This window comes from Pteropus medius, unplaced genomic scaffold, assembly GCF_902729225.1.
Source record: "Pteropus medius unplaced genomic scaffold, Ma_sr-lr_union100, whole genome shotgun sequence".
NCBI classification, from domain to species: Eukaryota; Metazoa; Chordata; class Mammalia; order Chiroptera; family Pteropodidae; genus Pteropus; species Pteropus medius.
In genome coordinates, this window is record NW_024354875.1 from 29,483,437 (window position 1) to 29,510,802 (window position 27,366).

Here is a 27,366-nt window from a genome sequence, read left to right on the forward strand (position 1 = left end):
GGATTTCTTAGCTCTGTTATCGCTTTGTAAGTTGTACAAGGGCTCCTTTCCTTTCTGTGTGTGAGGGAAAAAAAGCTAAAAGTTATTATACACTCTTCTAAATCAGTATTTGAATTTGTGAGAAGTATTTTAATGAGAAGCTTAGAAAATCCTAATATCAAAGTGTAACCTTAACTGGGTGTTTTTAATTTGTTTTAAGACTACTATATTTCAAAATCAAAAGAAATAGAAAAAAAAAAAAGTCTGGCCTTTACCAAAAAAAAAAAAAAAAAGCAAACCAAGAGTCATGCACCTCTATTATAACGATCAAATGTAATTAATGTGAAACAAGCAGAGCCCTCTATTATACTCACACAATGAATTTTTAAGCGTGTGTACCACGCCCTCTGCTGGCATCTCCTGACCACAACTTTAGGGGCAAGTGAGGAAGGAGGGAAAAACATCTGGATTCCTTCCCCTGGCAGGAACGTCTTCCTTACCCAATCATGCGCAACGATTCCCTTATTTTCTATCTCCTTCACCTTCCCTTCTCCAAAATGTCATATTCCTTTAAAAAATTTATAGGATCATAATAAAAAGTTTAAGGAGTTAAGTTTAAATTACTTCCCTAAACGAGGGGATAAATAACGGGTAATCCAAAATTAGAGAGTACTAAAAACTAATTTAAATCTGGTTTTGAAATAGCTTCCTAATTAGATGTAGCTTCAGGTGACAGGAAAACATGTTCCTGCTGGCTGGGAAAAGGAAATGCCAATACAGAATATGCTGAGTGCTAGGGGCTAAATTTTGGTGTCAAATAACAGGAAGTGGATAATGCACAACTATTAAGTAATAAAATCTAATTGTTCTAGTTTACAATAAGGTGGTAAAGTTGAGTCAAAAAACTGGTTCACCCCAGACTCTTAGCAAGTTGGTGATAACCTAAACAGTCTTTGATGTGAAATACAAGAATACAACACCAACTGAAAAAATATCTTAACTATTCTTTTTTAAACCTAAAAGTAGATTTGCTTTGCATCCCCTGCCCCCCCCCCCCCCATCATACACACATACTCACCCATCAACTCTCATAAAGGCTATCACTATGACTGCAATTTTGCTCACTGAACTCCAATTCCAGAAACAGTTATTGGTTGACCAAGATCCTGTGCTGGGTACTGAGGACACAGGGAATAATATGACACCATTACAGCACCCAGGGAGCTCAGAGTCTGGTACAGAAGGCAAAAGTGTGAGAAAATAAATGATATATGACACTAAATGCAACAAGGAAATCATGTCCAAGGCACAGAAGCAGTACAGATGAAGACTGATGAACAGCCTAGGGTGCAAGAGGGATAATACGAGAAAGCTTCACAGAAGAGGTGCTAACTTGGATAGAAACAAGTTTGAGGAGACACCTTTTAAACAGAGGGACCAGCATAAGCACCTTCGTGGAAAACACATGTGGGAATTTCAGAAATACATTGGTAGAAAAGTAGAATAGTAATTCTATAAGGATGGTGTTATGGGTGACGTGGTGAGTGGCCAAAGGAAAGTCTGGAGAGGTGGCTCAAACAGAGATCATTGTAGCCTTGCATGATCCTTACCCTGCAAGTGACTGGACCTCATCCTATCGGTGGCAGGAACTTGGAACTTACTCTATAATCAACAAAAAGCCATGGAAGAGTTTTAAACCAGAGAGAAGGCACAATATTATTAGAGTTTTCACAAGATCAAAAGGCATCTAACATTTTATATTAATTTTTCTGCAACTTTAGCCCATTTCCTTTCCATTTTCCGTGGTTTACTCACTTTTAAAAGACATGGTATGCTAGTATTAGAGTGAGGTGGAAAGGTGAATAAAGGCAAACGACCTTCATAGCGGTCAGTACCTCATTCGTTATCAGTGATGCTCAGTGAACACTGGATTAGCAGTCAGTTCAGGATTTCTCTGGGCATACGTATGCCAGTTAAGGTTTAGAAAAGTTAGCTGATGCAGTCAAGCCTTGGGAAGAGTTAGCAAACTTCCCAAAGGCAAAAACAAAACAAAACAAAACAAAACATGAAGCACATAATACATTTGAACAGGCAGATCTCAAAAATGTAACTGGAGGTAAATAAGGCCATCGATTTGGCCTATTTGGTTCCAGTAAAAGAAAATGATCTGTTCTCTACAGACTAAAGTTGTACAAACAGTATCTCTCACAATATCTGCAAAGTGAATGTCTTTATGTTTAAATTTCTAAAAGTGTATAAGATCTGTAAAAGTTTAAAAGTTCTCTTAAGAGATTGGTATCTTTAAAAGATATCTCAATCTGAAAATAAAGATATTCCCCCTAAGATGGGGCTACCAGAATTAGCAAATCACAATTTCCAGAGTGGATCTTTTTGGCTCAAAGTCAAAATGTCATCAGAAAGGGGGCAGAATATATGCATTTTTTACTCAACTTGCCAACTGAGCTGAAAGTAATTTATGATGCTTTTTTCTCTTGTTGTTTCCTCTGTCCTCACCTCTCCTTAATCCACCCCAGCACAAACCAGTCAGGCTCCTTACAGCAGGCACAGTGCAAAAGAAAAAATTCTACAACTGAGTTCTTTGTAGACTAGTAAGCAATTCCTATCCAGTCTTAAATGAACCATTCTGATAGCACCACCTAGTGTCCAAAAGCACTTTTCAGACCAAATGAACTCAACACTCTAAACTGACTAAAATAATGCATTTAAAATAAAAAATTAATGAAAACATCCATGAGCTTACACTCAGGGAACATCTGTCCCAGTTACAGACCCAGATAAACCAATAACTTTAACCTCTCTGCCCAACTATTCTCTCAGCTCCAATTTAGGAAAAATAACACACTCAACCACCATAGTCTCCCTTCCTCCCTTTGAGCACGTGGGTTCCTCAAATAAGATATATTACCAATACATACGGCTGCTTTTAATTTGTTGTTGTTGTTTTTAAGTATTTTTTCTACTCTTTTATATTACATACATGGCTGTTTTTAAACAAGAGGATGGGGAAAAGAAACAAAACAATAAGAGAACATGCACCCTCAGACCTACCTGAATACTCGGGAGCATTTTGTATTAAGTTCATAATAAATGTGATAGTTGTAGAGGTCAGTTCACTTGTCCTTCGGAGTTATCATACACTTTGGCTCCTTCTTCTATTTACCTGACCCTGAGGAGAACCGCAGGAACTAAAGAACTTTCTGGAAATAGCCTGCCGCCATCCAGAACAGTGTTAATTTGACCACCAAATACTAGAAACTCTCCAATCCCAACTTCAAAATTGAGATTTTACAAAATTGAATTATGTAAAATACAAATGTCAGATTACTTTTGATTTGTAATTCAAAATGAAAGCAGTAGTATTAAAAAGCACTTAAACCATCACCCTTCAACCTCTTGCCCAGTAAAAAAAACAAACAAACAAACAAAAAAAACACCTCAATTGACTAAGGTGCCTGTTCCAAATCTGAGGCCTTCCACAAAGCCAAAAACTTGCTCATTTTGCTTTGCACAACCTCACAGAATTAGAACCCATTGTTGCCCTCTACTGGGCAAACTTGAAACGAAACTAAAATCCATCTATAAAGCATTTGAAATTACCTTATTTCTTCTCCAGTTTCTGGACAATGTATAACCTTCAATGTCTTATAAATTAATTATAAGATTGTGGGGGGGAGAAATTTTCAGAAATTCTGAGTGATTTTCCCTCTTTATTGTCTAAAAGAAGAGAATAAATGGTAGCAAACTGGGAAATTGGCTTCGGACTCTGCCACTCTATGACAACGTGGCCTTGGGTCAAGGCCCAGCCTCCCCAGCAATCAATTTTCAGGTCTTTGAACTGAAGGATTATAAAGACATTTATGATCTTAGTTGCTCTTTTGCACTCATAGTTCAAAATATTTATAGCTTTTTTTTAAACCAGTCCTAATAACCTAACAGATCTTATCCTGTCCTATTACTCGGTACTTCGTTGATTGTTATAAGACTGCCATAATTAAGGTCAGTGTAAACCAAGTATCTAGCACGGTGCATGAAGGTGCACAATGAGCATGAAGTTTTCTCTCTCTCCTCTCCCCATGCTCCCCCATCCATCAGCTCCATGGCCTTTCCCATTCCTGTAGTACATATTCTATGTCCATATCTTAAAACACTTATTCTCTGCTATGCTATAAGTTTTATATGTCTTGTGATGCTTGTACTGTGTTCTCCACTGAAATATGAGCTTCACTGCCTGGACCGTGTCCTTTATCTGCATCTCAGTGCCCATTATTGGCAGCATGGTTGTAATGGTAGCAGCTGTTACAGCAGCAGCAGCAACAGGAACCGATGCAGTGGTACCCGCAGCAGCAACGAAAAGGGTTACAAAAATAATAACATTATAATACCAAAACTATAATAATAAAGCAATACATGTGATTCTAAAAAATAAAATTTACTATAATTATAGAGTTCTCATTTATTATTTTGTGCCAATCATTGTGCTATATGCTTCCTATGCTTTACCTAATGTAGTCCTCGAAAATATAATGGGTAGTATGACTGTCCTCACTTTATGAATGAGAAGCTGAGCTTCTGGCAGATTATAACAACTACCAATGCTGCCAAACTCTCACTAGCCATCTCTTTTCCCTTCAGAATCTCCAAAGTCCTTTTATCCCCTTATTCCCTCCCCATCTGCTAGAACCTTAGCAAACTTCCAGGTTCCAACAATGATGCTCATGGTGTCTCCGAGTGCCAATGAATGGCATAGATACTCCCATCATGTGCGTTAAATGGCATACTACTGGTTCTGAGAATAACAAATGTAACTCTCCTTTTCCAACTTATGGCGTTGAACTCAGCTTACTCCTCTCCATCTATAATTCCTTCCTACCCTCTGCCATCTCTTCTTTCTTCTGAGGTATAATTTAGTGAAAAGAGCATGGAACCAGAAATAAGAATTGCCTGTTATTAGCCATGTGACTTTAGGCAAGCCATTTCAGCTCTCACACTTTCATCGGTAACATGTGATAATAATATCTTCCGTACATGTTTCCGAGCGCGATTGTTTAGAATAAATAAGAAAGCTTATATGAAAGAGTTCTAAAAGCTGTAAAAGAATATCAGCTATGTGTTGATTTAACCCTTACTATTCTTAGGCTCTTCACAAACACAAACCTGCACTTTTCACAGTAGAGAGGGTGGCTGCAGCGAGAAAAAGTCCTGGCTATTGCCCACTGCCAGCACCTTGATGGAGCAGGAAAAAAAAAAACAAAAAACAAAAAACATGAAGACAGGTGAATAGGTGACAGCAACGTCATTCTTTTCCTTCTTTTTGTAGGCCTCCATGTACTTTTTCTCCATTCTATCCAAAGCAACAGCCACAGAATCAACTTTCATCACCCTCCTCCACCTGGCCCAGCACCAGGACTCTTTCTTCACCCACTATCTCACTGTGTACTTCTAAAATGTTCATCTTCTATACCCACAATAATTATTCTCTTTATTTACATGACAGTCACAGCAGCCACTATTAGACTGAGCATGCTCTACTTGCCAAACACAGTGTCAGACGTCCTGTGTGGACCGTCCCTCATCTTCTGTGGACTGTCTCTCATACTCTGGGCCACACAATGTCAGTATCCTTGGCTCCATTTGACAGATTAAGATCAGAGATTAGGCAGCTCACCAAAAGGAGGACACAGATCCAGCTACTGCTGCTTCCAGACTAGATACAGAGGACATTCCCACTTCCAATCCAAATCTGAACATCACACTCTAACAAAATGTTCCTTGTCTGTAGCATCACTTAGAAATCATAGGAAAATCCTATCGATAATATCCTATGAATGTACAACTAGAATGACATAAATTATAAATGTTTCCTCAAAAAAAGACTAATGGTTCAGTACAGTAAGTACACTCATTTTCCCTTTTAATGTTTAGTATCATGTAGGAATGTACTAGTAATGAATCTCTCCTATTAAGAAATAATTGTGTTTACAATGAAGTGTTTATAATGGCAGATACCACCTTAAACATGTGGTCAAAGTTAATATCATCAGTAAAGGAAGAAATTAATACCATGTGCCTCTCAACATGATACACTGAGAGGAACAGAGCATCACATTCCTGTCAGAAAATGCAGAAACTGAATCTAATCATGAAGAAATATCAGACGAACCCAGACCGCGGGCCATTCTACAAAGTAATTTCCCTGTACTCTTCAAAAGTGTCAGTCGTGAAGAAAAACAAGAGTAAAGGAGCCTAACAGAGACATAACAACTAAATGATTCTGGATTGAATCCTGAGCCAGACTAGTGGCAAAATTGGCAAAATTTGTATAAGATCTAAAAATTAAATACTAGTATTGTGTTAATGTGACCTTCTTCATTTTGATAATTATACTCTTTTATATAAGATAATGTCTTTTTTTTTCAGGAAATATAAATTGAAGTACATTTAAAGATAAAGGGGATCATATCTACATTCTAAAATGTTTCAAAAGAAAGAGTGAAAGAGAAAACATATACAGAAATTTTTTGCACTCTTTCTGTAACTTTTTTGTAGGTTCGAAGTTATTTGAAAATAAAAAGCGAAACCAGAAAGGACAAATATTGAACATGTGTTAAGTACAGTCAGTCCTCGACATCTATGGATTCCCACCCATAGATTGAAAATAAGTACTGTTTTTGACACGAAGTTGGTTGAATTTGTGGATGCAAAACCCATGGAGAGGGAGGATTTAATGTATATTTATTGAACAAAAATCATGTATAAGTGGACCTGCAAAGTTTAAGCTCATGTTCTTCAAGGGTCAACTGTACTAAATAAATGTGAGCTGTAATATTCCTACCATTTATTCTTAAGCACGTAGGAGGATTAAAAAATTTAACACCTTGGGTCCTCAATATGAAACCAATATTACAGCTTGATATAAGAAATTCTAGGACCCACAAAAACTATCCCGGTTGTTCCAATTCACAAAGGTCACATCCAAAGGTAGTAGTGCTATAATATGCCATTCCTTCTTCTGATAATGACTAACTTCTCAATTTCATGATTAAGAAAATTTAAGCAAAAATCCTCCAGTGATTCAACTTCCCATGGAAAACACAGACAACTGCAATAAAAAGAACTGTGCATTACATTTCTTTACCTCACCCCTTCTCTAGCCAATATGCTTGCTGGCTGCACAGATGGCATTTAGACATCTACGCAGCTACTAACCCTTTGCCTCTGTCCTGTCATCAGTGTGTTTTGGCAACAGAAAGTGTATGAATATACGTGTGAATGTGGTGACTCAAGGTTGTGTCAGATGACACAGAGCGGAGCCATCGGCCAACTCTGATGCTTAGATGCTCCAACAGAAAATGCACACAGCCCTAAGCATTTGATTTTAACAGAACAATTTATGCCCCTCCCCGCCCAGTGAATCCAGCAGAGTAAATGGTGTAACGCGACATGGTCAAGCTTTCGAACCCCAAAAGATGGCTGGAGACTTAAGAAGTCACTTAAGGAGGAGGAATGGTTATGATGCCTTTTCTTCTCACACACAAGGATAAGTGAGAAATTGAAAAGAAGTTAAACAGCTGCACTTAACCCTGTTCTCATGGGTCATTATTAGCATCATACCCTCATTTATAATTTTCAAGAGTGTCTTATGTTCCAGGAACATAAAATCTCTCATTACCTTTCACTACATGCCTGGAGTCAGACAGAATTTCCATTTCACAGACAGAAAAATCAGGGCAAAAGAAAATCAAGATGATCCATAAACCACGCTATCAGAAAAAAGAACCTAGAATGGACAAACTATTCTGCACCTCCAGGAGGAAAATGAATATCCCTAATTTCTGCAATTACTATACATACAAAAATCATTTGACATCACTAAATTGCCAGGGAAGCCACACTAGTCTGTTCCTATTTTTTTAATGTGTGTGTGTGTTTTTCCCCACCCTGATTTAAAAGAGTCAGTCTGGATGAAGACGAGATCACCTACCCACATTGAATTATGTGCCTCTCAACTAACGTTTCTCTTCCTGGCCAAACATGAGTATGATAGGCCTCTGCCTTTCTCATACTATGGGACTTCCTGAGAACAGTTACAGTATCAGCCCTCTTTCTTTTAAATATGAGAATTGCTCATGGTAGAGAAAAATGCAGATTGAAAAATTTCTCTTAATTTTGGTTACCATAAGGGAAGAGAAGAGGCTGTTGTTTATGACAGAAAATTTTCAAATCGATATGGTTCCCTAAATGTCCAGAGCTAGGTCAACAGTCCCAGTTGACATATAAACACTGGTATATCAACGGACTGTCTGCTTCTATTTTAAAAAACAACAAACTGAGAAGACAAAAATCAAAGGATTAACATTAACAAGTAGCCTCTAAGGAACAAATCTATACCAGGAAACTAGAGCACAAAAAACTAGGAGGTACCACAGCAAACACGGAAGTAAACAGTAAGCAGATGTCACTGAAGAGAAGTCCAAACTGAGTAAACAAATAACACTAAAGGCTCCTCTGTACCCACTTTTAAAATAAATTTACTTAAACACTATAAGAACCTAAGACAAGCAAAGACATCCTACAACAAAGGCTTTCACTGCACATGGTGATAAAAATAATATTTACTTCCTAGAGGCCAAGCCTGCATGAGAAGTTTCAAATAAAGGCCAGCATAACTGGTTACCAACACCATGAGCCCCAGAGAGGAAGGAAGAGTTGTCTGCTATTAACAGGAATCCTAGGAACAAGTGTATGCCAAGCATTTTGGGGGTTTAGGTGAGTGAAAAACAGTTTCGAATGGCCTTTCCTTGGTACACTCAATTACATATGTTCACCGAGTCAGCAAATATCTGTGGGCACTTTACTATGGACAAGACATGCACTGTGGGGAGAAGATATTTGCCTATGATACATCTGATAAGTGGTTAATACCAAAAAATTTATGAAGAATTCATACAACTCAACAATTAAAAAATGGGCAGAAGATCTGAATAGGTAGTTCCCCAAAGAGGAAATGCAGATGGCCAACTGACATATGAAAAGATACTCAAGGTAACTGATTAACAGAAAAATGCAAATTAAAACCATAATGAGATGTTACCTCATACCTGTCAGAATGGCTATTATCAATAAATCAAAAAACAATAAGGGCTGGTGAGGATGTGGAGAAAAGGGAACCCTTGTACCCTGTTGGTGGAAAACAGTTTGGAGGTTCCTCAAAAAACTAAAAACGGAACTATCTTTTGACTCAGCAATTGCACTTCTGGGTATCTGTCCAAAGAAAACCAAAACACTAATTCGTAAAGATCTATGCACCCCTATGTTCACTGCAACTCTATTCGCAACAGCCAAGATCCAGAAGCAACCTAAGTGCCCATCAACGGATGACTAGATAAAGAAGTTATGGTACATATAGACAATGAAATATTACTCGGCCATAAAATAATAATGAAATCATATCACCTGCAACAACGTGGATGGACCTAGAGGGTACTTTGCTGAGTGAAATAAGTCAGACAGAGAAAGATAAACAGCATATGATTTCACTTATATGAGGAATCTAAAGAATTAAAGGAACAAACTAATAAAAACAGACTCAAAGGTATAGAGGACAAACTGATGATGGCCAGAGCAAGGGGTGTGGGGGTGGCTATGTGAAAAAGGTGAAGGGATGAAGAAATACAAATGAGAAGTTCCAAAATAGTCACTGGGACATAGAGTACAGCATAAGGAATTCGTCAGCATAAGGAATATTATTGTAATGACTACACGTAGAGCCAGATGGGTGCTAGAATAATTGTGGAGATGACCTCATAAACTATATAAATGTCTACACAATGTACTGTATACCTGAAACTAATTTAAAAAATGCACTTTGACCAATGTTGATCTGTTCACTGCACCTGCCATGGAACCTAGGGGCAAGGACTGGAGTGGAGCTGATCACCAAAGTGCCCTTTAAAATGAGAATTATGACAGGAAAATAGCCAACTTACTGAAGCTAGAGAGCCAAGATAAGATTACAATGGGTCACTCCCTTTTCTATAGTTATTTAAGAAACTAATTTACATTCTCTCTTTACTCTTCTGTATGACTGAGATGTGTGGCCATTTTCCATTTGAAGACATAGATGAAGGAACAAGCCCTAAGGTTTAAGTCTAAAATCAAAGAGCAAGGAAACAACAGATGACAAGGTTGAAAAATCACATCTCCCCAAATTCTAGCTGCTTATTGTTTAAAATACATTCAAAATGGGATCTGAAATGCACAGCACGCTAATATTTAATAAATCATTTAAATATTTTTTTAAAAGAAAGGAAATAAAGTCATGACGTAAACAAATTCTTCATTATCTCAAGCCGATGAAAGGAGTTCCAAGGTAAGGCATGGGTTATGCAGTGAGAACCTTAAGTGGTTCTATTCAGCTGGAGTTTAGAATTTAAGGTTGAAATCTGAAACGGTGCTATGAATTCAAGGCTAAGAAACTTGGCCTTTATGTGATATAAATCTTTTTTTTTTCCTATGTATTTGCTTTAGTTTTTGTTAAATTTTGAAAACCACTTTTGAGCAATTAAGTGACATGATCAGAAAGTTAATCTTGTACTCATGTCTAAGAAGTAACAGAAAGAAGAAATGGAGGGCAAACAGTTAGAACTCTACTGCAATTGTCCAGTTAAAAACAGGAGGAAAATGTTCCGAGCAATGTTGCAGAGGGAAATGTGCAGAGAATCTGGAGAGAGATTAGATGGGGATGACAAAGGGGTAAGGACGTCTTAAATAGTAAAATAATTCCAGTATTCTGAGGTTGGGTGACTTGGAAAGAAACACGGAGCACAGGAAGATCGGAGTTGGGAGGGAAGGAGTACTCTTTGGAGACACTGCACCTGAGAAGCTGGTCAGCTACTTAACAAGGAGCGGGAGGTGTGCAGCTTACGCTGTGCGGAGGAAACAGGCCTGGAAACTCCCTTCTCTGGGCACAGCTAATGGATGAGATCAGATAAAACTTCTAGCAAAAAAAAAGCAAAGACGAAGAAAAATGTTCTTTGGGGACAAATACTGTACGAGCCAATGGCTGTCTAACATCTTTTTTCAACTCTGGCTGACATTTTAGATATCTGATCAAAAGACCTCATGCTGACTCCAACACCCCACGGAATCTCTCCAGGCTCCTCCTTCGGCCTTCTCGGTGGAGCTCTCAGCTACTGGTCAACCACGTCTAGTTTCTGTTGCCTCAAACTGAAGGTTCGACTCTCTCTGCTACCCCTGGAGATGTGCTACTCTGATGGACTATCTGCCAAACTTTCACTTTTTCCTCAGAGACGTCCCACAGACCAACCTTGCTCAGGTCTCTGCTGTCAACACGGCCACCCCCTAGCCCTAGTTCAGGCCGAGGAACCAGTCCATCCCACAGAAGTTCGCTGGTGCAGGAGAAGCACTCAGATAACTGTACAGAGTAGGTCATTTACTGAATTCTATTTAAAATCATATAAAACAATTCTAAAGCATTAGTTAAATGCATTTCATACAAAACATTTTAGAAAAGGCAATGTCTGGAAGTTAACAAACTTACTTATAGCTAGGATGATGAGATGCAACCACTAATGAATATATCTTTGCCAATTTTACTTACAGAGCAGACAACTCAGATTCTTATCAGCTTTCACTATAGCTATCAACTGCAAAAAGGGAGAAAAGAGGACCTTCCTTTCTAAATCTTTGACTACATATTTTTAATTATAAATATCTAATATAATTTTAACAACAAACTAAACCAAATTAAAGCAGGGGTTAAATTTTGTTAGATTTCATACCATAATGAAATCAATAATCACAGATAAATAAAACTCTGGATAACGACATAAATAAATACACACATATACACCATTTTAAAAATCTCAAAGCTAGAATGGAAAGTTTTTCAAGTAATCACTAAAATAATTTAATTAACATGAGATAGACTACAAAAGGGACCATGGGTCTTTTATGAAGAAAGAACCTAGATCCCACAGATATTCCAAATAATCATTAAAAACGAAAGTTTTGTTTTTCCTTTTGCAATTTCAGACTGCTTAAAAAAGATCGTTCCTCTTCTAAAAAATCCAAAGGAAAGACATTCGAGGATATTTTCCCTACCCAGTGTTCAAAGCTCACGGCAGTCTCCTCCCCTCTGACCTGCTTTAAGTAAAGCTGATAAATGGAAATATGAAATCATTTGAGTTTCACATTGTTTGCACACTTGAACGCGTAACAGCAAGCTGAGATAACCAAAAGGCATAATGTAGTTATCTGAGTAATCACTAATCAGTTAACCTCTACATAATTATACCCTGAGTATGTGGAACTCTCTTTCCTCCTTTTTCTATGGGTTTCACTTCCCTGGGAGGGGAGCAGCTCCTACCGAGCCAGGAGGGCTAATGGCACGTACCTTTTTGGCTCTTTGGGCTATGTCTGGTGTTCTTGTAAGCAGCTTCTCAATCAGGTACTCTCTGTTCTGCAAAACAAATATTCCCAACAGTTTAACAGCAAATACAAGACATAGAAATTCATAGTGATTTCAAAATAGCAGATTTACTTGGGTTTTTAAGCATGTTACCTTGGCTTTCTGGAAGAATTTGCATTTTAAAAGTTCTGCTGCTGTGGGCCTGAAAGATCAATAATAAATTAGAGTTGAAACAATGACCACTCGATAAATACACTGCCTTGATGAAACAACTTAATCCTAGAGTATTTCTGGAAGACCAGTTTTAGGAATAGCAAAAACCAGACACTAAATTAATCACACGTTGGCACCAAATAAAATACTGCCAATTTTCCAGTCCTTTCCAAACTCCTTTACTGCGAAACACACAAACTCTTCAAAGTTAAATATTTGGGGCATGATCAATTTTCCATCCTTCTTCCTTACACTTCACTAAGTGAATTCAGTGTTTCTAAAAGGTGGTAGACTAACACATCTGTGAGCTAAATTCCTATATTTATTAAGAACCGTACAAGCTGCAATATGATCCTGTCAAGAGACTATAGTCTACAGCGCTCTATGATTCCCCAGGAAAGGCAGTAACTGCAAGGGGTCCACACATCATGTGTAGAACCTCTGTCCACTGAGTAACCCCGTGTCAGGTGTGCACAGACAACTGTTTTTCAGGGGAAGGTAAAGCTGACAGTGATTAGTAAAACTCAAATTCATTTAAAAGCATTACTAGATTGGTCTGTTTCCTCATGGTGTCATTTAATTTGTTCCTCTATCTTTTATTTCCTATTAACTGAAAGTTAGGTCTGAAGGTTTGACTAGGTTGAATCAAGTATTTGGGGGAAGAATACTGCATAGATGACACTGTGCCCATCTTACAGCAGCACGTCAGAGGTGCATAGTGTTAGGTACTTTCACTGAGAGTGATGCTAAGTTTAACTACTTGGTCCCCAGGCCTGAGATCTCGCCATTATAAAGGTATTGTTGTCCTATACTGCAACTGGCAAATATTCTGTTGGGTAATACTTTGGCATTATGTGAATATCCTATTCCCAAAAACCTTTAACCTGATGGTTTTAGCACTTTTGCTTTAAATAATTATTTCACAAGAGGTGGAAGAATACTGGTTTTCTACTTCTATCATTCCTTCTATGTTTATTAACTGGCATTCTTACATGTAGAATAGCTTCCTTCATTGATAGCTCCTTTTAAAACCAGCAGCAATACAGAAAAAAAAATCATAAATCTAGAATATAAGACAGTCAGCAAGACAAGTGGCCTGATCACCTCAAAAAGTCAGTGTCAAAGAGGAAAACGGAAGATGTGAGGGGACTGTTTTAAATTTAAAAAGACTTGAAAAAACCATAAAACCAAATGCAACATGTGACCCTTGCCTGAATCCTGTGTTTGAAAGGGAAGGAGGAAAAGTTACAAAAGACATTTGGAAATAATTAGAGATAGTGAATATGCTAGGTATTAGACAATTTTAGGAAATTACTGATCATTTTCTTAGGTGTGGAAAAGTACTGTGGTTATGTAGGAACACATCTGTATTTGTGGAGAATGCAAGCTGATGTATTAAGTCTGTAAATTATTTTCAAACTGTTCAGCAAATAAAATATAAATAAGCAGATATAGTAGATATGGAAAATGTTAATAACTATTGAATCTAATAGTGGTATAGAAGTAAACATATACTTTTTTTTTTTTTTACCTTTTCTGTATGTTTGAAATTTCTCTTAATAAAAAAATAGGAGGACAGAGAGAATCATTATTGAGTATCATTAGGTATTCTCTCCGGCAATGATTAGCCAAGGTGCAAATAGTATTATGTTGAGAGGGGTGCAAGTTTAAAAGGAGTCCTCATATTTGAAGAGATCAGAAACCACTTTCTTGAAACCAGAAAGCTCCATTTAAATGTTTCCAGGGACCAAACCCAAGCATATAAATGAATTAGGAAATGTCACTAAGTGCCATGATATACAGAATGTGTACGTCAACAGGGGCCCTGAACTGTTTTTCTGTGCAAATAAATTTGCTGTTTAAATCGTTATTGCTTTTTCCCTCAGTTTCAAGTGGAACACTGGTTACAAGTACCAGAAAAGAACTCCAAGTGGCCTTATCCACTGCCACAAACAGCCACTAATTGCTAACTGCTTCGAGTAAATAAAGGTCTAAGCAACAGGTGGGCCATGGTACACATTTTGTATGACATATCCCTTGTAAGCTTATTCAAATTCATGAATCTGTACCTTGTTAAACAAGCACTAAAACTAAAAATGATACTATTCTTTTACATGATTTAACTTTGGTTGTTAAGTGTACTCTTAACTGATTATCAGCAATGTTTTTGGCCTCCAGTTACTCCAAATTCATTCTTTCATTCTTTCAGTAAACATTTATTGAGCATCTACTATTTGTCAGGCATGATGCTAGATGCAAGGCATATTGTAGTGAATATGACAGATATAAACACTTCCTTCAGCAACTTTCATCTAGTAGATAAGAGAGTATGATGTTAAACTGGAAGAGGAGCGTCGGAAGAGTCAAACACTTTTGAATCCTGTTTGGGTGGAAGGGGAGGGCTGCTGAGAACGCCTAGGAGAACCGTTCATCACACAATAGACTGAGTAAGACTTGGTGCCACATTTGGTACCTCATAACATGAAACACATTTTTAAAAATCCAAGGGGCACACAAAATTCAATTTATGCTGAATTTTTTTTAAGTGAAAAGAAACCTAAGAAAATCAAGATGATGAAGGGACTCAAGGCCACTGTTTTGGTTGAAATCCTCATCACCTCTGGCCAGTACAGACACAACGGCCTCCCAGTTAGTCTCCCTGCCACTTCTCTCTTCTTCATCCCAACCCATCATCCACACTGCTCTCAAGCTGGCTTCTAAAAACACCTAATTTCTTATCCATCCTAATGGATTTCAGTAGCCTGAGAGATCCTGACTTCATACTCATTTCCCATCACATCCCACATGCACCCTGTCATCCAACTACAGTGATGTTCTCACCCAAGTCTTGCTCTCTCATGACAAAAGCACGCACTGCTTTTCTTGCTTTGAAATTTATTTGTAAATAACTGGCACACCCTCGTTCATAGGCCAAAACCAATTTAAATGTCAGCCATCTGCAGAAATACTCCTCCCAACTCCTACAAGCCAAATTTACTGCTCACAAACCAATCCACCCACACTCTCATTCTGTAGCTATCTGTTCCTATGTCTCTCGACCTCCGCCCCACTAAGTTTACAAGCCCTTCCAAGACAGGGACCATACGGTATTCATTTTTATATATCAATGTAGAACACAGACCAGAAAACTGCTGCAGCTCGATTTCATACCATAATCAAAGATGAGGTAAAAGTGATGCTACTAGACATTTGGACACAGAACTGTAACTCCTAGGGCTAGGTTTAGTCAGCACTTAAAGTCTAAGTACCTGTTCAAAACATTAGGGAGCAGCAGAAGGATATAATGAAAATAAGACTCATGCTAGCCCCTGTCCCCACCCCCACCCCCCAAAAAAAGGAAAGGGGAAAAGTCTGTACACAGTGGAGGCACTGAGGTGGAGAGCTGAAAGCTTATGTCTCTCCGCTGCGCTCACACCTCCTCCTTCTGCCCACTAAGGGTCAAGTGTGGGACCAGTGTAGAGAGAAGGCTGGGAAATGCCAGATACACCTTGAGATTCTGGGCTGGGAAAATACTTTCACTTCCCCAGCAAGGTCATTTCCACGGTAACCGAAACTGTAAAGGGGAAACGCATGCTACAGAGAAAACTCCTTTCTCTGCACTCCACATTTAGCTTGCACCAATACAAAAAAGACTGAGAAATGGTTTAAAGAAGCCACGCTCTTTTTTTAGAGGCTGAATATTTATGTTAAATAATAGGTGATTTCTACTCTGTATGTACAGAGAAGAACTAAATAAATAGCAGGTCTTTTTGGTGCTCAAATTAGCTCAAGCGTCTATAGCTTTGGAGTAGAATCCTACATGTGCCAAAGTAACTCCATGAGAAAGTATAAAAAAATAGAATTGTAAAGAATAAGGAAAACGAGAGAGGTTAGAAAGTGATAGAAGATATGAAAAAAGCTGAGGTGCGTGCTGCCCACCTAGCTTTAGTTTTTTTGTTTTATATGTTTGTTTTAGTTTTATGCCATAGTAACTGCCACTGCAGGACTAATGTGGAACTATTGATGCTGCCTATCTCTTGGTTAGGAACTACAGGAGAAAAAAATTCTGCAAGCACAGTGATGTCTTACATGGACACTATCAATTATCAAGCAATACAATGTAGTATAAGTAACAAACACTATTTTACAGGAAATGTTAGACCAGCAACCAAAATAATGGTCACGGCTTTGAATGATGACTCAATTTTAAATCCTTAAAAACAATGCAGTAGTCTGCAAGTACTGACATTCTCCAAGAAAATCTCCTAAAGGATTCAGTTAATACATATGGATGAACCAAAGTCCACTGAGATTTAAAATAATTTTCAAAGGATTTGGGATGAATATAACACAGTTTAAATAGTTGCATTATAATTCCTAATAGCTCACTGACCTCAGGCAGAGCTGCATTTCTCACCCTATCTCTCCTCCCAAAGGAAATATTCAGGTTTAATTCATTTCTAATGGATTTATCTATGCAACATCCACCCGCTTGTTGCCCAAAGAAAATGGTGGTTCCTTTTATAGCTGCCATCCATAGGAAGCATGTAATCTACAGGATGAAAGCTCATTTTTTAAGAAATACCAAAATGTTCTGCTATACAAATATGAGCAATTCTTTGTGACAATGCAGAGCACAGATCACCCTGAGGCAAACAGCTCTGACACCCCAGCTATCACTTTTTAGGAAAGTTCCATGAGCTCTCAAGGTTGGAGGAAAGCACAACCCCTTCTTGGCTAGCCTGAGGGCTCCTGCACAGGAGTGAATCAGTCCTGGTCACTGTTCCCCTGTGATATGTTTTCATTCATTGCTAAAAATGTACTTAGCAAGACCAGGGTTTTGGTACAGTTGAACAGCTTTCAGACCGCAAGTCTATGATCTGTATGCAGGCAACAGAAATGCATATAAATGATCAAAAATCTTGCATTCACTCCTCAACCCACTCAAATCTCGTTTGTTCCTTGAAACTCTTTACAATGAGTCGAAATCATCCCTAAGTTGCAAGCAAGCATCCAGTTGTCTCTAGTTATTCAGGAAATACCACTGAGTATGTAAGACAGACCAATTACTATGGATAAAAGATATAAAGACGAGTGGCACAGGTTCTCCTTCTAAAAACACAAACTCATGAAGAAATTGGATATGTAAGTCAATATAAATATACAGTGTGATAAGTGCTACAAGAGACATGTATTCAACATATGGTCGAAAAACTAAAATTTGCAAAAATTCCACTTAGTCAGGAAGAAGGAGGCAAATAATGAATAGCAATCCCAATTTGTTGAATTTTTAGAAACCCCCAGGCACTGTCTTATCCATTTTAAGTGTATTATCTTACTCCATCCTCATAGTAGGTGTAATTAGGCCCATTTTACAGAAAAGGAAACTAAGTAATGCAGATGGTGATAAAGTAGAGCTAGGAATCCCACCCAGAGGTATCTAACTCTAAGAAGATGGAGCCTTTGAACTAAGTGTTGAAAGACAGGTGGAAGGGGGAAAAAGGAAGAAGAAGAACCCTTGGAAAACATAAGCAAAGGCAGAGAAGACAGGAAATATTCATGGTTCCTTTCAGAATTGTGCAGCAATTAAATGTTTACTTATTAATTCAGTAATAAATACATATTTTAAGATTGCATCCTATATAATAATTGGACAATATTGCTGATTTTCCATTCTCACATTTCATGAAGTTTTTTTATACCCCAACCTTCCCACACCCATATCTTTCCGTTAAAAGGAGTCATGTGGGAAGTTTGTGCACCACTAACACTCTGTCATAGAGGACAATGGTACAATAGTAAGAATAGGTTGTATTACAGAAAAAAACATCTAAAAGAAGTCCTTAAACTATTAATACTTTCTTGATCAATAATGTTACTAAGAAAGTACTCTGAAGGAAAGACTGTAAAAATCTGAGTATGTGGGTCTCTTCTAAAAAAAATTTTGGGGGGTGGAGTAGTGGGAATCTGACATTTGAATTCATATAATAAATAAAACCTGGAAGAAACAAGGATGGTTTGTTAAATATATGACAATCTAATCTAATTTATTTTGACCAAATTAAAGATTTCCTAAAGAAAGGTATTACTGCATCACTAAGTACACTAACAACTCTACCCTGAAGGATCATCTTCTGAAAGAGCTGGAATTGTGTGACATTACACATCACCACCACCAAGTGGGATCTCTACTAGTTCAAGAATCACAAAGACCCTCAGTGCTAACCCGGAAGACAAGTACTTCTCTCACTGGGCTTTGGAGGACTGAATTGTTTCCCTGGCAATGCCAAGAACTTATGTTTGGAGATGATACCAACTACAAGGGGAAGACAATCAGGTATTGCGGAACAAAGTTAGAATCTAAGAGCACTTTCACTCAATAGGAGAGTGAAGAAGTAATCTTAATGAAAGGTCGGTATGACTTCAGAGGAGAAACAAGCCCTACAAATCAAATATAAAGGGCAATTGAAATGTTTAAGCAGAAACGGTGTACAGGTGTTAACAAAATAATCATCCCTTTTGCAATTAATAATTTCAAGATGCTCAATAGCAAACAGTCTGATTTAGACCTGGCCCCATGATGAAGGTAATTGATACAGAAAAGATTCAAGGCAAATTCAGTAAAATGTAAAGGAATGAAGAGAGTAGCTACAAAAAAATGGATAAAATAATAGAAACAAGTTTAATGTTGAGAAGGGTAGCCTATTCAAACAGCGGATTACTGTGTCAAGGCTTAAGTGTCACAAAGAATTTCAGATAAGAAGGAATCCTTCAAACAGCAGGGATCTTCCCTGAAAAACAAGTTTCAGAGGAGAAGCCAGTTTTTATGTTTTAAAATATAAGTATCAAATTGGACCCTAGGGTGGATGAAGATAGTGGTTAACTTCTCAGAGTCCTCTCCAGGTTGTATGTCACTGCATGTCAGGACAGGCCACACACAGTCAAGCCCAGGCCAGACCTGTGTGTGGTTCACATCACTGACATCCTCCTTTAAGTGATGAAGGGCACTTGCTCCATTATCATCAGCAAGGCTGTTTCAAAGTCACAGAAATTAAGGGAGAAACAAACTCAGAAAACATACACACTACATACAGTGTAGGGCAACGGCCCATGAATAAAGAGAAAATTCTGAAGTTAATTTAAAACAATTTGCTTCTGCTTATATGATTAATCTTTCTAATGTAAAAATTTTAATCTTCTTTGCTTAAACAGTACAAATAACTTGTTCTGCAACTAAAAGGAAGCTCATGCAAAATTCAATAGCTCTGCCTGGTTTAGACTGGAGCGAACAGGATATTCAAATCCTGAGAGGTCAGCTCAACCTACACAGTGCAGAATATTAGTTCAAGCTTCCGAATGCACCATTGACAATTTCTTTTGTTTTACTTCATTTCCTTTGATGACAAAGCCCACACCTAACAAGCACAGTGAATCTTATTAACACTAAAATTTTCCTCTGCCTCTTCCCCATCCTCACTCACTTCTTTCTCTTTTGGACCCATGCTGGCTTCCCCTAACAGGCTGGCAATGTGGGGGCCGCAGCAGGATTTCCCTTGAACTAGAAGTACTTTGCAGGTGTCCTCACACAGCCTTCCCTCATGGACAAACAAAGCTTTGTCATGACTCAAACCAGGTCAGTTACTCATCCACCAAGTTTGACATACCTTTTGGAAGGATCTTTCTGAAGACACAGTGAAAGTAATTTTCTAAAGGACTTGCCGTACTTTTTCATCATTTCCTTATCCTCGACTCCTGTTTCTAAAGTGGGTGGATCATTTTGCAAAGTCAACATTAACACCTGCAGCAGAAACAAACAAAAAGACGGAACCTCAGTATAGCAATTGCTACAGTCGAGCTTTTTAATTTTTCACAAAAGCTTCAAAGACCAACTTTCAGTAGGTACAAATGTGCTTTCCTATGATTTTAACTTTCCAGAAAGTGTGTATGAAAGTATTCATTTCCCTTTGCAAATCTGTTCATGTGCCCTTTAACCTTTTTGTTATTCCATTGACAGAACTTACAAAATGTGCTCTATGTATTAAAAATGATCTCCCAAAGCGAAGGCGACAGAGCTTCCTGGGAACTGGCTCTCTCACAGCCTCGAGGAGCACGTAGCTCCAGCGCGGGCTTAGCGAAGATGGGGACTCTGGCTGGGAAAGGGGGTGGTGGAGGAGAGAGAAAGGAAGGGCCAGAGCAGCAGTGAATGTTCATGTGTACAGCTCACTTTCAAGCAAGGAACCGTCTGTACTTAAGGCTTCTGTAAAATTACTGACCCTAAAAATAAATTCACAACATCCCAGGAGGTATCATATGATTTTCCTTTTTTTTTTTTTAAATGGAAAAACATACAGAAAATTGCTTAAAGTCTTGGCAAAACTGAGAGAATTAAAGACTCTGAAATACAACTGAGTTGCTAAAAACCATAATCAGAGCAAAAAGCCATGCTGCTCTTGAAGCAGGACAAAACAAAATGAAGCCAAAAAAGGGTAAAGAGTCTACTCTTTCACACTAACATCAAAATTATTTGCTTTAAAAAAAAGAAAGAAAGAATTTGTGGTAAACTATTGACCTATAATATGAATAAACCTCATTAATTTATAAAGCAGCCTCAATTTATGTAAATATATATGCCAAGACGGTTTTCAAACACTTTCAGATGTGTGAACAGACGAAGGATGAAAGTGGCAGTTTATTGTCTGTGTAGGATAACGGCAAACAGAAGAAAGTCGGAGAACTGTAAAGTCTGAGGGAAAGCCCTGCATGAGTTCAGGCTGGGATTAGCAATGTGACCTTGGGTTCAGGTGGGAAACACTAAGTAGGAAGACAAGAAATAAAAAATAATAATACAGAAAAACCAACTGGAAGAAAAAGTCCTGAGCTGCTTCAGTGATTTTCCTCTGAAGTCACTTTAATTGTGTACACCTCAGTTTACTAACAAAATCAAGTATGTATAGACACACATACCCCCTAAAATCTTAACTATGGTAAAAAAAAAAAAAGTGTGTGCACACACACATACACTCACAATGTAACAAACTATACCAAAACTTTAATAGGGATTATCTGTAGTTGGTGAGATTGCAGATGATTATTTTCTTCTTTATTCTTATTTGTATTTCCAGAGTTTCAAAAATAAGACTATATTAACTTTTTAATCAGTGAAAATATTTAATTTTTTTAATCCTCATTTTCTTTTTTAATCCTCCTAAATTTTTCCAATATTTTCCTAGGGAAAAGTTGAAGCAAACATAGACCATATTCTCTGTAAAATACCTTCATAATTTCCACTTAACTATTTCAGCCACAAAACAAAATTTGGTTGGGTAAATTAGCCCTGATATTACCATCTCAAAAATTAAGAAAAATAATGACGTAGGCCAGTTACAAGAAGAACAAAACTCTAAAAATAGTATCCAAATGTATGTTATTTCCTAAAAATACTAGGCTCACTTATTTTAGAGAAGTCACTATGAAAACAAGTGAAATGTTATGGCACACTTAAAAAAAAAAAAAAAGTCCTGAAAATTTGGGAAATCCATCTGCAAAGATGATATCCGTGTAATCTATTTTAGATTTTCCTGGGGGTGCTGGGGATATTCTGCTATCAAAAGAGTAACGGCCAGCATTTGTCACAGCTGTCAACCCCATCAACCAATTTGATTACATTCTTTAGTCAGCTCTGTGCTAAGAATATAAAGCAAGTTTCAGAGCGGGGTACTGTACTACTTTTGTCCTGTTCTGTCCACTGAGAACATCAGAAAACATTTAACCGGGCTACATTCCTCCATTAATTCTCCCCAGGTCTAAGAGAAAAATGACTATGTTTAAGGGAACTACAGAATAGATTTTGTTAAATCAGATTTCAAACCCAACATTATTATTTCCAAGAGTAATTACTTTCATAGGAGGATATTTGTGATAAGGCGCTGCTCCTGTTGCTAGTTCAATGGCAGTTATTCCAAAACTCCACATGTCAGCCTTGAAGTCATAGCCTCTCACCTAAGAAAGAAACCAGGGAAAAGAACACGATTATATAGCAGGCACGCCATACAGCACGAAGACAACAGTACATGCTAAGTCCACAGCTGTGTATGCACAACTTTGCTATCAGAATGCTAAGGCCCAGCAATCGGGAATTAAACCTTAGGTACATGATATATTCTAAAACATCAATCAAAACATCACTTTTTGTTTTTTTTTTACCTGTTCCATGACTTCAGGGGCCATCCAACACGGGGTGCCAACAAAGGTTTTTCTTACTTTATTCCGGGTAACATCACCCCCTGTTGCTAAGAATGCACTTACCCCAAAATCTGAAAGGAGAAAAAAGAAATCACCTTTATTTTATATAAGACATTATTGCTTACAAATTCTGACTTTATGAACATTTCTCTTCCCAATGATCTTTACACCGGTGATGGATTGTTGCAGACACCACGGAGCTCTCGCAGGTATACACACTGGGCAGCCCTGCCATCCGCCACCCACTACACTTTAGAGAACGGCATCATGGCCATGGGTCAGCAAGCTACCAGTGCAAAAGCTCAGCATACGAAATAATTTTTCCCGCCAAAAAGGTGTCAAAAGTCATAACTAACCACGAATAATTATATTGACAAAAGTATAAACACATTCCCAAAGCTCTAAATATAAAGGATCTTAGCTTTTGGCTATGATTCATTTTAGAAAATAATTTATAAGCATTAGAGGCAGTAAAACTAGTAAGTCATGTAGTTTTTTTTTTATGTTTTTATTATGATTATTTTCTAGCCTCTTTAATCCCATATCATCATCATTTTCAGAGTGGAATTTTTTTCTTAATAAAGGATGAATAACATCCGTCTTTCACATTCCCATGCCTTTCTTTCAACAGTATTCTCTAACACCTAGCCAAGATCATAATGACAAACCCACAAACCTGAGTACACAGAGCCTGCATGCCCAAGTTTGACCACATGTACCAATCAACACAAAGGAAAAGCATGATCAGCAGGAAGTTTTTTTTCCAATGTTTGTTTTCTAGATGATTTTCCTAGTTATAGATGGAGTAGTTAGTACAATGAGGTAATACTGTTCTTAACATTCATTATATACTAGAAGTCCTTTTTCTGAGAAAATGACTCAATTAGGCATATTGAGTCATTTTTGCATGCATGCATATATGCAAAAATGATGTCTTTTTTGGTGACAGTAGAAAAGGGAATACCCAATGATTATTAATACATGCATTTCTTCAAATTTTTATTAAAGGTTAAAATTAGTTGATAAGTACCAACTTCTTAGGGCTAGTATAGACCTAGGAGCCAACTCAAAGACAGCTCGAAAGTAAGCTGGTAAACAGTAATTTAAAAAAGGGTAGTCAATGCCTCAAAATGATGCAGCAGACTATGTAGTAGGAGCCCCTTCAAACTGCTCTCATATAATTCTTTGCTGGTCCCATTTGTTGACTGCCAGGATGACAGCACTTACCAAAGAATGACATCAAGTAAAAATCAAGGTCAAATGTATCAGTATCTGCTTTACATTTACAATATTAAGTTATGCAATAACACTGTTCCCTGAGTTGAATATGTTGACTGTTTCATTTTATTTACATTTAAATTTACTTAACTCCCAACAGATCTAAACTACAAGCAAAATGAATAAAGACTGACAAATGGAGTCTCTTCCAACTGCTACTCTCACATTAATATTGAAAAGTATATTTTGAAAATGCTATATAATCTAATTTGTACATATGTGTACAAACTCTAAAACACTTTGAATTTTTATACTGTGGTCAGAAAAATGACCTGGGTGGGGCGGCGGGGGAGCGGGAATCTCTGGAAACCATGAACCAGTCTCCTGTAGAGAAATTCATTGTCTTATAGAAAAGCTAGGTGAATTGAATCATTTGTTTGGCTGGAGGAAAAAACAACATGACAACGCTTCCAAAAATATTAATTTCAACTTAATTTATATTTCTGAACAGGGGTTCAACTATGAATATGATGACATTCCATTTTTACTGAAATCATTTTGTAACATAATATATAAATATATTATTATCTGTAAATAATTAAGGATATGGGTAAAAGCTGCTTTAAAGAAAAATAGATTCTTTAAAAGCACTGAAGCAACCCCAAAGTCTCCTCCTAAAAGATATGGTCCAGACGAAAAATACATATTTAATATTCTATTTTTTAAATTCCTTAAAAATACCATCTGATATCATTAGACCTTTTTAAAGCTGCAAAGCAGCTGAGAAAGATGTATAGTAGCAACTCATTATTGACAAAACCTTTCCAATATATCTGTCATGATTCACATAATTATTCAGAGCCTCTACTTAGAACACTCACTTTAAAGTCTCAAACAGATGGTTATACGTCTTTAAAGCTCAAAGCAAAAATTCCATAAGCAGAAAACACCAATCTTAACGTCTATTCACCCTTATGACTATAGAATATACAATTTGCTCCTATTTATGGCCACTGTGTATCCAGAAAGACGTATATGTACTGAGGAACAGAACATTTCAACCAAAGTACATAGTGTGCTTGTGTAAACAGGGAAGTTGGTATATTCTGTGGAGACAGTTTACATACGACAGTGAGAAGGAGGTGGCGGAGCAGGAACAGTGAAAAGCGTCTTTGTTTCCTAAGGGGTACATCTATACAGCCAAAGGGAGTGGAGCCAGAGACACCTGACTCAGAAAATATGAATACTTCTCTGGAAAAATGGAATTAAAGGCTACAAATCAAGTTAGGCAGCCCATCTTTCTATCTCCGGGAATAACTGCATCTCACCCTAGAAAGAATGCTGTCGCCCTAGTAACTTTTTAAAAGCTTGACATGTTTCGAATCCATCTACTTCTCTCCTTCCCCACGGCCACTGCCTTGGGTTAAGCCAAGATTCCTGTGGCAGCCTACTAAGTCACCACCTCCTTGTTTTCCCCAGGGCCATGCTCCAGTAACCAGACCTGACCCCTCATAAAAAGTCTTTAAAGGTTCCCTGCCCCGCCCAGGATAAAGTCAAAACCTCTCAGCACAACATGCATATCTGATTCCCTTACCTCTCCTGCCTCATCTATCACTACTCCCAATGTAGTCCTTGAGCTCTAGCCCTTACTTTTTATTCCCGAATCCTCACCAGTGCTGTCTTTGCACCCTATGCTCTGTCACTGTCCAGTTCAGTCCACATTACTTCCTCCACGAAGTGTAGCATCATCGGTAGAGGACATTCTGTTTGTCCTTATTAACGATGAAAGCATCTTTGACATCCTGACTCTTGGTGCCTTGGGCTTTTCACAGCCCCCTTTGTGTTAGTTGATGTGCATCCATCACTTTTGCCTAATTTGTGGTGTACTATTTAAGTAACTCTGGGAATTATCTTATTTTGATATGTGAATGCTAAGCCTTAAGGAGGATCCACAGGGTTTTGCCATGTAACTACCTGATTTGGTGAGTGGTAGATCTTCTAGGAAATAGCACAGCCTAACTGGCAAAGGCAGATATCACAGTGGTTAGACCGAAGACTAGGCTATTCTCCAACCCTGTGACCCAGTAAGGCACTTAACCTTTCTGGCCTCTGTTTCCTTATCAGCCTTCTTGGTTACATCTATTGTTATATCACTTTCATATTTATAACACTCTCCTACTTCTTTTCACTACATAGAAATATGCTTTACAATAACTGTTAGGTAGATCAATAAGCTACTGTTCTCTGCCTTTTAAAAAATGAGGTAACTAGGCTAAGCATTAACATTTTTATAGTGGTAAATATAAAATTTGAGAAAGATATGTTTTCTGCCCTTACGAACATTATCATCTAGGTGGGAGAAGACGTGAAACAATAAACTGTGTAAAATCAAATGCTGTACACCATGCTGTCCTGTGTAGAAACACAGGAGATAGAACCATAACAGCCATGAGAGACTTCTACATCCAAGTGGGCTTTGGACCTGGCCATGAAGATGAGGTTAAGATTTGGACAGGCAAGCGTAAAAGGAAATGACATTGCAAAGAAACAGCATGAGCAAAGCACAAGTGTCGAGCCAACAAGAAAAGCTGTCCGACAGCTGCAAGGGTCAAAAACTCAAGTACCTACAGGGACCAGGCAGGAATATAAAGGGGGGAAGGGGTCCTGAAAAATAATAGCACAATCTCAATGATTGAGGACAGGTGATACTCAGTCTCAGCGTAGGGAGACACGAGAAGTACAGAGCCCTTCCCAGGAGCCCATTCCCACCCCAGGTCTAAAGCAGGCTTCTGCTATTCAGCTGGAAAAGAAAGCTGCCAAAAAGGAATACAGACCTGGTGTTGCAGATGTCCCAAATTTCCCAGAGAAGGCCAAACATCAAGATTTTATGAAAAACCTTTCTTTTTGTTGCTGTTGCTGCAATAAATTCATTTGTTTTAAAGTGAAAAAGCAAAATAAAGCAATTCTGCCTGCCTGATTTAGCCTGCAAAACCAGTCTGCCAACTACGTGATGTCTACAATTTACCTAAAATACTTTGACATACACCATGCGATATTATTGTCGTGATACTACGACCCAAGTGGTCAACTGGCATTCTGACCTAGGATGCCAGAGGCAGCTGCTGGAAATATTTCTGCTATCCATATCTAAGTATTGGTAAGTATCATGAGTCAAGTGAATGCCCCAAAGGGGCTGCTATTGGAGAAAAGAGTCACCTATATGGATAGGCATTATGCATGTTAGAAATGGGCTTTCACTGGTG

At 37.9% G+C, this 27,366-nt stretch overlaps 1 protein-coding gene across 1 annotated transcript in view; it reads right to left on the reverse strand.

Annotated features, from left to right (window-relative positions):
• The window catches only part of STK39 (serine/threonine kinase 39), a 264,879-nt gene that overhangs the window by 151,788 nt on the left and 85,725 nt on the right, over window positions 1-27,366 (reverse strand). The window contains exons 7-11 of the mRNA XM_039855814.1: window positions 22,847-22,956; window positions 22,541-22,642; window positions 20,308-20,441; window positions 12,584-12,632; window positions 12,416-12,481 (exon numbers count right to left, since the gene is read on the reverse strand). Of these exons, the coding sequence (XP_039711748.1) occupies window positions 12,416-12,481; window positions 12,584-12,632; window positions 20,308-20,441; window positions 22,541-22,642; window positions 22,847-22,956 (461 nt within the window). The remainder of the gene's footprint in view (window positions 1-12,415; window positions 12,482-12,583; window positions 12,633-20,307; window positions 20,442-22,540; window positions 22,643-22,846; window positions 22,957-27,366) is intronic.